Raw genomic sequence first — 13,293 nt, 5'->3', positions numbered from 1 at the left:
ATTTCTAACTTACAAACACGACGCACCGGGTGCATTAGTACTTACAGACCCGACGTACTGGGTGATCAGTGCGCACAGACACGACCTACAGGGGGATCATTGTGCACAGACACGACATACTAGGTGATCGGTGCGCACAGACACGACATACTGGGTGATCAGTGCGCACAGACATGACGTACTGGGTGATCAGTGCGCACAGACCCGACGTACTGGGTGATCACTGCTTACCGACACAACGCACTGGGTGACCAGTACTTACAGACACGACGCGCTGGATGAACAGTACTTATACAGACAGGACCTGCTTGGTGACCAGTACTTATAGACACAACGTACTGCGTGATCAGTTCTTACACGCACGACGTGCTGGGTGATCGGTATTTACAGACACGATGTATTCGTTGATCAGTGCTTACAAACGCACCTGTTTTTAGGTGCAACAGTACTTACAAATACGACATACTTGGTGATTATGACTTACGTCGCGCCTGCTGGGCGATCGCTACTGACAGGTACGTTGCACTGGATGATCTTTACAGATACGACGTGCTGTAAGTGATCAAAACTTACATATATGTCATACTGGGTGATCTGTATTTACAGGATACTCTTGGTCCATTACTTATAGGTAAGACTACTGGGTGATCGCTTCTTACAGAAACGACGTCCTAAGAGCATCAGTACTTAAAGATACGACGTACTAGGTGATCTAGTGCCAATTTCATAAATCAAGTTTTGACTTTAAGACGACCGCGTCAAATTTTCAACTTGTTTAGTACGTTGTTCATGTAATCTTAGCATGTCCTTATGTAATCTAAGCACGTCCTTTATTTAACACTAGAGCGTTATTCCCGTAATCTTAGTACGTCACTGATCTATCTTAACATCCATTTATTTAATACTATAGAAGGTCGATTATGTAAACCTATCACGTCATTAATGTAATCTTAGTACGTCATTTATATAGTCTTAGCACGTCAAATATCGTATCTTAACGTGTCATTTATGTAATCAAAGCAGGCCATTGTACTGTAGTATGCCGATTTTTATTACCTTTTAAACCCTGCTTTCCCCGTGAAGTCTCGTGCTGTCGCGTATACAAGTCGTAGGCTATATTGTTGAGTCGTATATTATGAAAATTCCTCGTCTGTGAAAGTTTGAGCATTTATGACATGCGAGGGAAATATTTTCTTGGGTTATTGTGTCAGTTATTGCTTTACTTATGTAGGCTACTATGTAACTATAACTTAAAGCTCAAATATATATGTTAGATATATATATATATATGGTAGAGTTAATAAATCAAAATAACACAGGCAAAACTCGTGGTTTAGAGTATGTTGAAATCCATGTACAAAATTTCGCTCAAAGATCTTTTATGCTAAGGTATAAAAAGAAAAGAGGAAGTGTCATTTCTTTAACGGTGCTGATAACCCCCCCCCCCCCCCCCCCCTCCCACGTGCAACCTGTGCTGTTCTCTGGTTGATGTGATTGAGTTGCATTCACCAGTTTTACATAACATCTCATTTTGCTTACAGGTTAGCGCAAAAAAAAATTGCCATGTGGCTTGTTGGAAGAATTTCAGGTATTTCCGAAGTCACATTCATAAATCTCATCGAGGGATCAAGCATTAACAAACAAGGCCCTCAGAACAAGACAAGACTTTCAAAAGTACGTAGCAACACCAGCTGGGAACATTATAGCTGTGTCTTGTCAAACAAACAAGATAGAGCTAAATCATTGGTCTATGTTCCCCTGTGACGTCACCGCAAAAAAACATGTGACCATTTGCCAGCCCTTGCGAGGTGTCAACGTCTGCATCGCCCTTCCGCGCATGTCCGTTCGAGGGTGGAGGCATCATTTCCATGGTTTCGAACTGTGCTAAGTCATCAGCTCCCCCTGCCGGTCTTTTCGGCTGATGATGACCCTCCTCGTGACCTGTTGAAATCACTGTGGAGCCACGCGCTACAGTTGACATGGTTCCGGATCTCCCGGAGTTACTGCGTCCCGGCAAAATGCCGATGCCCCACTTTTTTCGAATTTCAGCTTGAACCTGAAGAAAAAATAAAATAAAAAAAAACACACAAGTCACATGTTATTGATTATAAATTCTTCAATTATAAAATTTACAGCAACAAAAAAAAAAGGTTTAAAAGAAAAAAACTGGTTCTCAGTTATCTAATATTCTCTGAACCAGCGAATAACCGAAGCTTCGGAATAGTGAAAAAATGTCAGCATGACACAATTAATTTAAAAGCAAAATCAAATTAAACCTCTAAATGCCTTACAGAAAACCAACAAATCAAAGAGAAAGTGTACCGATTCTTGGATAATGTAAAATTGCTACTGTAAAATATTATGTGTAACGTGCAAAAATGTGTGACGAAGAGCTTTGACAAGAAATGTAGAAGGCATTTGATCAAAATACATTAATTAATGTGAAGGCCTTTGATCAAAAGACATAAATGAATGTAAAATGCATTATAATGCAAATCATTTTTCCACTAACATTGTACAAAACAGATTTGTTGTTAGCTCACTTGTTTTTTTGAGCGTCTCAGCCAAGCAGAACACATGTTCTTTTAAATTTGTTAATGTTGACAGCGCATCCCGTTCACAAAGACAAAAAAACTTAAAAAGCAAAATTACTATATAAAATCCGAAAACCAACTGATGCCTTCGCTGCAGAAATAAACGTAACAACCAAATTGAAATGATATTAACAAATGAGAAAGCTTCTGTGCACAAAGGACGCACTTGGTCAGACGTGTGTTAGAAATTAAGCCCGGTGCTAATTTTAGTCTGCTATAGTCCCAGTGTTACGATAGTGTTACGATAAGACCGGCATTGCAATTTGATTCTGAGTTAACTGTAATACAGGTTTGAAGTCCAAGGAACATTTCACATCCAAGCTCCATAGATACATCGTTAACTGATTCACTAAATCCAGCGTTGTTTCGGATAACTAGTCCAGGCATGATTCGAATGAATTACGGCGTCTTACAAGAGAACAATTAGAAGGTCGAACTGGATATCCACTCAAAATATGAATCTCTTAAATTTAACAGGAAGTGTGTTGTCTGAGTGATGCTAAATGTATTCTGCTATTTTGTTATTTATATAACGATGAAATGTTAGGATTTCCTATAACTGATAAAAGCGATATCTCACTGTTTAGAGTTAGATATCACTTTTGTTATTGACGTGACAAAAAGAAATATTTTGTTTTATGACGTTTTAATCCGAGCTAAGCAGAATGGCAACATTAACATTTCTTATGTCACGCAACACGACACGACGTCATACAATACGTCATGTGCGACGGCACGCAATACACACGTCTGCGAGGGCCTATAGCTGAAACATTGCTTAAACTTGTTCAAATACACGAAATCATGATATTGTCAAAATATACACAATCAAATGGTATACTGCATAGTGAAGGTTGAATATTATAAATATTTTTCTCGTGAAAGGTGGAAATGATAACCTGCTTGACGCTTCGTGTCTCGTGGGCAATCATTTTCACCTCTCACCCTAAGACATTCAGTCTTCACTGCGCAATATCGTCTATATAGCACAGTATTGTGTCATATTTAATATAATATACTGTCAGTCTAATAGCATCTTTATGTTGAATTAATAGAATATGTGTGTTATATTTAACAGAATAATCCGCTGCAATAACAGAATACATTCTAGCATCACTCAGACAACAGACTTTCTGTTAAATTTAACATTTTTTGAGAGTACCAACTCCCATGACAACGTCCTGTTTGGCGAGTTAAGTTCCCGACACTTTAAGCACCGGTATCTGGGACGTTTTTATCTTGCGTTTTGGCTTTCTTATGTCTGTTGATGAGTTGACATTTTGTATTGAAGCTAGGCTTTATAGTTTACTGCTGACTGTGTATTGGTGGGTATTAGGTAAACTTCAGAGTTTTCTTTGAGTTGAGTTGACCTGATCAGTAGGTGAGTAGAAAAGGGCGTAATACTACGAAATGTATGAGGAAGAGGAAATCGAGGTCATACTGTCGCAGCTCTGAACATCTCGACCTGTGACATGGACATGAGGCCTGGCGAAGTCCGGTAGAGAGCTGAATAATTTGTCCCCCTCCCTTCCTCACCCCACCCACCAAAATATGAAAATTCAAAGATCTGAAACTATTTAACATCTCAAAAATTGAAAACCAAATATTGCTTCTTCTTTACTGATTCCAGTTCCTGCGTGAGGTAACATGGCAGAGCAGACATAAGAACACAAAAGGCATGTGTACATGAAGCTAAATTGTTGGTGAAGGAAAGGGGAACGTGAGATGCACGTGCAGTCTTTCTTTGGACAAAACACAAGAAAGCCAGATTGGCGCAATAAACAACCATCGATTATGTCCCCTCCCCTCACTCACACATTGCTGTCAATCTTTCGCTAACAGTGAAATAGGTATTTCTCTCGAGTTGCCTCCCCTACTTTCTGTTTTATTGTTCTTTGACTAACCGGTAGAAACTGGCTGAGGCTCGTACCGACTTTGTACGCCAAATCACCATAACGGAACAAGCCTAAGTACACTTGTAAATTATAAACGAGACCCTACATATGTCTAACTTTTCACTTCCCAAAAAAGCAAAATAATAATTAATCAAATGCAACTTCGCCAGTTTCGGCATCATTTTTTTTATTGCAGTGTACTCTGAATTTTGGTTTATTTTTTAAGAGCTAAAGTTTAATTTATCCTATTTGAAATCATTGTAATGGTGTCCATGAAACCTACTTCTGGTGTTGTTATTTGGTACAAAAATCAGGCAAGGCATCTACAAAAACTTGTGGGTATAAAACTGATGGTACTGAATGATGTTTTAGGCTAAGATTTACGCTCCGCTTTGCACTGAGTGTTTCAATTACTGAAACATTATTTGGCTCAATATTTAATCGTGCCTACAAAAACCGGTTCCAAACTGTGTAAAACCACACCATTCTCTGCTGTTCCAATCTGTTACGCCACTGTCAGGTACCCTCTACTTTTACGGGCACCAACAGTACCCCGCTTGGATCGACTTTTGTTAGGCAATCAATGCTCTTGCCTAAGGATACACTAAGCTACTTAATTAATTTGTTCCAGGTTACGATTCTTAGTACCACTGCACTATTCTCGCGTTTGTGCATAATATCAAGACTTTTCCAAACCGCGATGAAAAGAAAGAAAAGGTGTCCAAATGGGATACCAACAACGATGGGGTATATGGGGTTTCGTGCAAAAACAATATCCAGGCACATGCGACAAATTTACCACTGAGAATCCAAAGACACAGAACCGTACAAAAACAACGTGAAACAGAAAGACTGGAAAAACGCAAGGCGTTTTGTGGAACCGAAAGTGTAAAGCAGCGCATGTAAGCGTGATGTATAGCTGACACACAGTAAGACAGGTCATACTATAACGATATCCGCTTTAGTAAGAGGTTCTTTGTCACGTGTGATGAAACAACAACAACGGTCGGTTTTGTTTTGTATGAGTGACGTATGAAGACTGAACACTATGACCTCGTTTGCCTCTTCATTAGGCCATCCACTCCGCAGAAAGCAGCCAGCTGAGCGTGAACCTGACAATACACACAGAAAACATCTGTACAGATCAGTTATCTCCCCCTTGCGACGCCATATTGCAGTTTCTAATCTACATCCGGTCGGTTGAATCCGACTCCTGTGCCATTCCCATTACGTCTACTTTGGCATATTTTAAACCTTTACTATATGTATTTGGTATGGCCTCAGTGTCATATATTTTATGAAATAAAATAACTAAGTACAAAAGCGTGAACAATTTTGGACACAAATTTTAGGTGAATATGATAAAATAAGAAATGTAAGGTAAAATGTTAGGGTTGCCGTCCTAACAGAGGGAGTGTTGTGATCTTATTATAGGGTGGAGTCAAGGGAACGATGAAACGATGGAGCTATATATTTCTGTAATCAGAGTACACAAGTCTCTGTTAAAACAAAATAACATATTTTTATTTCCCTTTTGTTCAAGCTGGAAATGTTTTCAGAAAAAAAATAAACCATTCAAAATATCGTCTTGACTTAAACGTTTTTATCTTTAATTTCTTTCTTTCTTCATTTTGAACAAAACACTTCATGCAGATGGAAAATTACAGGTGAATAACCATGAAATCTGTCGAACAAGCATGAGCACTGCCAACCATAAACCGCTCAGTTGGTTAGCGCGCTAGCACAGCGTAATGACCCAGGAGTCTCTCACCAATGCGGTCGCTGTGAGTTCAAGTCCAGCTCATGCTGGCTCCTCCCCGGCCGTACGTGTGAAGGTCTGGCATTAACCTGCGGATGGTCGTGGGTTTTCCCCGGGCTCTGCCCGTTTTCCACTCAATGCTGGCCGCCGAGGTATAAGTGAAATATTCTTAGGTACGGCGTAAAATATCAATCAAATACATAAATAAATAAATAAATAAATAAATAAATCCAACCATAAACCCATTACTGGTAGTCCCAGATCGCTATGACCTTACGTTTGGCAAAATTTTGTTCGACCCCAAACCAACGCCATGGAGCGCTCCATTTAAAAACCTAATGCGACCGTTGTGACCGTTATGTCCCTTATTTTTTCATCTGTGGATTTATCTCACGAACAGTGTCGATCGGTTATTTCCTAGGCTGCGTGGTCCTGAGATCCCTACGTCTCAGCAATCTCGGACGAATGCAGTGACAACGTAATGACCCTATGTAATACAATATAGATTCGCGTCCACAATTCGGAAGTAACAAGATAGCGCATCAGTTAAATTTTGGGACGTATTTGACGGTTGGCCATTCTCTGTGGATCCACATCACCGAACTTGACTATTTCCCATCATGTATTTGTCATGGAAAGGTCTGGCAGCAACCTGCGGGTGGTCGTGGGTTTCCCCCGGGTTCTGCCCGGTTTCCTCCCACCATAACGCTGGTCGCCGTCGTATAAGTGAAATATTCTTGAGTACGGCGTAAAACACCAATCAAATAAATAAATTAATAAATAAATAAATAAATAAATAAATAAATAAATAAATAAATCATTTTTCGGAACTACGATCCCCAATTAGTTGTTGAAACTGAATATTGCACTCTTCTAGTTAATGTGCAATATGTGTGCGTGATGGTGTCAAGTAAGCGGTTAGAGGGTACAAAAGCGGAAACAAAGAATCATCCATGTGGACTCTTAACTATAGCAAGGTGTAGGTATACAGGATAGGATGGGTTAAGGTATTCGTATATATAGTGGAGAGGAGAGGGCTGAAGTTCTTATATGCATTCCAGAGAGTCCACGAGAACAAGCAAGGAAGCTGCATGGCATTGGGCAAAATGCACTACATTTAACTTTGGTATATTATTTTCTACGCAATACTCAGTTCTACATTCTTTTATACATAATTATATAAACTAATACAGAAGAATATCTTCATAGATCAAGCCCTTTGTCACTTTATTCCCGCCATGATTCATTTTCTGTAAACATTTTTCTAATTGTACTTATGGTGAATAAATACAATATAACACAATACAATAAACGTTGCATTAAGTTTCTGCTCATATCAGTTTCTACCTAAAAAATACTACATAGGCATGATTTGTTCCCAGTATATGTAATCAGGAATCTATAAAAAATAATCTACACAAAAATGCATATCTACTTAAATCAATCTTCACTGGATTTAATCGGGCAGCGTAACAGGTTTCAGTCAAATGTGAGCATTAACGTCTGCAGGATGTCAAAAGTGAGCTTTACTTCCTGCAGGATGTCAAAAGTGAGCATTAACTCCTGCAAGATGTCAAGTGTGAGCATTAACTCCTGCAGGATGTCAAAAGTGAGCTTTACATCCTGCAGGATGTCAAAAGTGAGCTTTACATCCTGCAGAATGTCAAAAGTGAGCAATAACTCCTGCAAGATGTCAAGAGTAAGCATTAACTCCTGCATGATGTCAAGAATGATCATTAACTCATGCAGGATGTCAAAAGTGATCATTGACCCATGCAGGATGTAAAAAGTGAGCATTAGCTCCTGCAAAATGTCAAGAGTGAGCATTAACTCCTGTAGGATGCAAAGGGTGATCATTAACTCCCGGAGGATACAAAGAATGATCATTAACTCCTGCAGGATGTCAAGATGGAGCATTAACTCCTGCAGGATATATCTTACTAAAGATTTCAAAACGCATGCTCATAGCCTATCCATAACGTTGTAGGTTCATGGTAGAGACCACATATGTCCTGATCGGTATAGCTTGTAATACAGCGAGGGCCCTCGTTGTCCCAGCGGTCCAGACTGGTTGAGCCCAAGCCATATAAGCCAATCAGATCACGGGTTCAAACCCAGTTACCACCAGACTATACACATACAGTGCTTTTTCTTCAAGTTAGCCCGGTTTCCTTGACCAGTAAATCTGACGGCCATCATAAAGGTGCAACATTCTTAAGTGTGGCGTACATCATCAGTCAAGCGAAAAAATAATTATTAGATTAGACACAGCTTTTGCCCATCATGTTATCTATCTGCATTATGAAGAGGGTCGACTATATTTATACCACACTGAGGATCTCAGAGCAAACCGGCATTCTTTGGTCTGTATTGGACGGATAAAGAGCACATAAGCGGAGCCAATCAACTGTAATTGATGAACCACGGCTGTTCTTCGATGTTAAAAAGCCAGACAGACTTATTGAGTGCGCACGTGCAAAAAAATTTATGGCGAAAGCCCAGGATTCATATCAATTAAAGATTTTTATCAGGATTTCTCTAAGAACGAAACTATGCTCGAGTCCATAGACAAAACACACAAAAAGGTTTCGATGCCTTTTACCCCCCTTGTTGATCTGGATGTGTCATGCGCACTTAAAATTGCCGTCTGGTTTAATTACAGTGTAGCGGGTGATGTTACAACCACAACAAATTAAGAATACGCTAAGTGGTCATGAAGTAAAAAGTAAAGAAAACAGATAAAGTTGTTCTTACCTCTCCATTTAGGAAGCAAAAGAGAAGAGCAACGATAAATCCCTGTGAAAAGAAACAGTTGTGGTTTACGTGTTGAGTGACCGCTAGAAGAGTCTTTTTAATATCTTTGGCGAACCGATTCAGCTTTTTAATGCAGTCATTTTATATGCACTTGGCATTTGTGAGGCAAGTACAATAAAAAGTTTGAAGTGAAAAGCTAAAACATTTGTGGGGAACTTTTTCTTGGATGAGAGAAAAATCACATAATGGTGAAAATGGTGGCGTGTAACCAAAGGATACCAAACTGTCCAGGTCATCGTTATTATTATTGTAATAATCGTTATCATCAGCATGATCTTAATAATAATAAGAATACGTCGTCGTATAAAAAGGCTACGCCAGAGATTTTTTTAGCAAGAAAATCCTTGTTCGCTAATCAGGTCCAGTTTTATGTATTTTCCGAAAACATCTCAAATTATTGCCTTTCGGTAAATATCAGACACATGCCCGTAATCTTTATAGTGTTGAAATGATTTTAAAACATGAAAAAAAACTATATTGCGACATGTTTTATCAATACAGTCCACAAACATGTAGATCTGAAGGAAAATTTAAAGAAAAAAGTGTTCGATGTCACTGCCATATAGTATCAATATTCTCCATTAAGCGCAACTTACAATCCAAACATTTGACTGTATTTATATCGGTAAAAAGAGAAAAAAGTAAATATAATAAAATATACTTATCGTCGTTTCATAATAATGTTCTAGATAAGGATGTGATGCATGTCTAATAAATTTATTTGAACGTAAGTTCGTTGTTTATATACAAACATATGAATTTAATCTGAATCTTGATAATATCTATAAATATATTCAAAATATAAATATGACCAAAATCCAGGTTGAGCGCAAATATATTTATTAAACATGTGTTACATCCTCATCGATAAGAATTATTACGCGAAGACTATATGGACCAAAAACCCACCATACAAAAATTATTTTCAAGTGTCTTTTTCTCTTTAAAGAAAAAAGGAAAAAATACTGAAAACCACATTAACTTTTTGCAATCTTTCATCTGAACTTTATGTAACTGTTATGTTTTCTCCATCTTTAATGGTCTTATGGACGCTTGCTTCGTTTTTAACGTTTCATTCCCTTTAAAGAAAGACAAGTGTTACCTGGAAGGAAGATAATATACACTCTGTGTAGAGTTTGGCCAGCTCTAGTTCATGGTGAGAATAATCAGGTATACATATAAATACGATGTAATAGGCACCAAACAGTGGGATGAGGACCAGGGTAGACTTGGCCAGTCGTCTGAAAGAAGAGGTTAAAAGTATCCAGAAGGACTAACAACTAAGCCAGAGATACATTTTATTTATTTATTTGATTGGTGTTTTACGCCGTACTCAAAAACATTTCACTTATACGACGGCGGACAGCATTATGGTGAGAGGAAACCGGGCAGAGCCCGGAGGAAACCCACGACCATCCGCAGGTTGCTGCAGAGCTTCCCACTTATGGCCGGAGAGGAACACCGCCCGCAGAGGGGAGAGGCTCCTGGGTCATTACGCTGCGCTAGCGCGCTAACCAGCTGAACCACGGAGGCCCCACCAGAGATACATGGATACTCTAAAACAATAATCATCTGTTAATTTTAGCGGACAGTCTGAATGATGCTATAATTTACTCTGTTATTGCAGCGGATTGTTATGTTAAGACGAAACATACCAGTTCGTTAATTCAACACATACTAGTAGATTGCATTAGACTAGCAAGATATTATGTTGAATACGATTAAAGTATTATGTTATAATAACGGTAAACATTCTACTATCATTCAGACTATAGACTTTCTGTTAAAATTAACAGACTATTTTTATTTTTGTGGAGAGAAGTATGCCACGGCCTGCGTACCATAATGCACGATGACTGGTGCATATAGCCACATAAACAGCCAATCCCAAGCTTCTGTTTACAGACACAGGTATTATAGACCCGATGCATTCTGGTAGGAAATTTTTCAAGAGAATGGCTGCACGTAGAAATTGAGCGTCACGATAAAACTTGGTAAGAGCGTCACGATAAATTGCAATATTTACCATTCAGAATGGACTGCGTACAGACATGCGAAATGTCATACAAAACAGTGGCATACTTCTCCGTATTTATGTGTTTATGCCAAAGCTTAATCAAAAATGTCTGCTATCCCACTGAATTGTTGACATATCCGTCAGACACTAACAGTTTCTGTTTATCTAATAAGAATATATCACGTAATTATCATGTTAGTTTTAGAGGGAAAAAACCCTACCCTCCTGTCATCTCTTTTAAAAGTTTGAGAAATCATTCGAAAAACAATTTGTTCACGGCATTGATACATGAATGAATGGTGTGGAGACAACAATTTAAAACGTGAACAAATCCTGAACTAAACAAGAGTGCCATCATGAAAAAATAATAACATACAGCATGAAACGGAATTATCAGGCGCTACAAAGGTTTGGGGATCAACATCGTGTTCAGTGAACCTACCTATAACGGAACCGTCGACATTCCAAACGACTGGACGTCCTCAACTTTGTAAACAAGGCTCGAACAATAAATAAGAAAAATAAAAAGTTCACCTGCAACAGACGAAAGCTAAAACTATGTGTTTGATTGCAGAAATAATGTATTTTGGGATATAGCAAGGTCACGTCCGTAGAGCACACATATATAACTAGTAATAAATTTCTAATTTAAAAAGACAATAATATAGATTGATTAATCCATTGATTTACGGTTGTATAACGGCGTCCCCAAAAATGAGGTGGGAGAGACTTAGAGTGTCGTAATGCACCGACCTTTGTCAGGTACCTGATAAACCTCATGACTTAAAGCCACAGCTGAGACCACGATAGCTGGATTCAAATATTATTTATATTCTTGTTAAAGAATTAAAAACTTCATTAAAATGTTTGAAATCTATGGCGTCTTTATGAATCATATGGCCAGTGTTTAGGTACATCATAAGACGTTTCCCCCACCCTAAATAAGTTTCACTGCTAGAATAGTTTTTATTACCTATGAGTAAAACATTACTTATATGAAATCCCACAACACAGGTGAATATAAAGAAACAAAAAGCGTGAAAAATAGTGAGTACCTGCAATGTTGCCCATATTAGATATCACATATGACAATAATTATATTTCAAAATTCCTAAAAATGATTAAAAATTCTATTGGGTGCAGCTTTCAGTCGTGCATATTACGATGTTTATTTCAATTTCTAGCTACATTTCCTTAAAATAATGAACAATTCAGTCAAATGTTCACATAATTGATAATGACGATGTTATTTCTGTGGTTGGTCACTCACCACGGACACAGGGACAGCCGAACCTTTAGCGGATAATCTTTTTGAAGACGTTTTTAATTTAGGATTGGTTTCACCATACCGAAGGGTTCGTAATGCCGGCTATATCTTACGTGTTGATAATATTACGTCCATGTCCGACACATGACACAGAACTTTATTTATTTATTTATCTGATTGGTGGTTTACGCCGTACGGACTCAAGAATATTTCACTTATACCACCGGCCATTTGCAGGTTGCTGTAAGACCTATCCACATACGGCCGGTGAGAAAGTCAGGAAGACCTGGACTTGAACTCACAGCGGCCGCATTGGTGAGAAGCTCTTGGGTCATTGCGCGCACTGGCGTGCTAACAACCTCGGCCACGTAGCCCCTGTGGTATTTTACTGGAGTAATTTGAGGAACTTACTAGGATAGACAGGACAATAGGACCTTTCATTATCCAGTAGTATCCCCTCACTTCATGCGTATTCCAGCATCTAAAAGCGAAAACAGCATTCCATGAATTTTGAGACAGCGTTCTTGCTGACACATTGTGCACAATACATATAAAAAACACTTGTGTTGTATGAACACAAACTTGGGTCCTTGACAACAAAAAGGCATATTTGAACAAATCTACCTTGTATTTTTTGTATGTATAATGCTTATATGGTACAATACATAACAATATTTTCGAATCCTCACGATACGCCCCGTGAATAATTCACAATACCATCATACAAGCTTCGCGTTGAGGATCGAAATCAGGAACCTCAATTCTGATTCCTGAAAAAACACATCACAAAAGGGACATAACTCATTTTCTATAGGAATCAGAGTCCAGTTTCACAAAGATGTGGTGCACATGCGATAATCGCACATATAGGCCAATGATACGGCAATAGTGAGGTGAAAAGTACGATAAAAAATGTCGTACGCCGCTTTTTGCAACTGGACCCAGTT

The 13,293-nt window shown here is 38.6% G+C and overlaps 1 protein-coding gene across 1 annotated transcript in view; it reads right to left on the bottom strand.

Annotated features, from left to right (window-relative positions):
* Positions 1–1,476: 1,476 nt before the first annotated feature.
* Positions 1,477–13,293, bottom strand: part of LOC135477607 (secretin receptor-like) — a 60,893-nt gene continuing 49,076 nt past the window's right edge. The window contains exons 9-13 of the mRNA XM_064757773.1: positions 12,758–12,827; positions 11,522–11,613; positions 10,165–10,303; positions 9,003–9,044; positions 1,477–2,056 (exon numbers count right to left, since the gene is read on the bottom strand). Of these exons, the coding sequence (XP_064613843.1) occupies positions 1,736–2,056; positions 9,003–9,044; positions 10,165–10,303; positions 11,522–11,613; positions 12,758–12,827 (664 nt within the window). The 3' untranslated portion in view covers positions 1,477–1,735. The remainder of the gene's footprint in view (positions 2,057–9,002; positions 9,045–10,164; positions 10,304–11,521; positions 11,614–12,757; positions 12,828–13,293) is intronic.

This window comes from Liolophura sinensis, chromosome 11, assembly GCF_032854445.1.
Source record: "Liolophura sinensis isolate JHLJ2023 chromosome 11, CUHK_Ljap_v2, whole genome shotgun sequence".
NCBI lineage: Eukaryota > Metazoa > Mollusca > Polyplacophora > Chitonida > Chitonidae > Liolophura > Liolophura sinensis.
The sequence above is the reverse complement of the archived record's forward strand: the minus strand, read 5'-3'. Positions and strand labels throughout refer to the sequence as shown.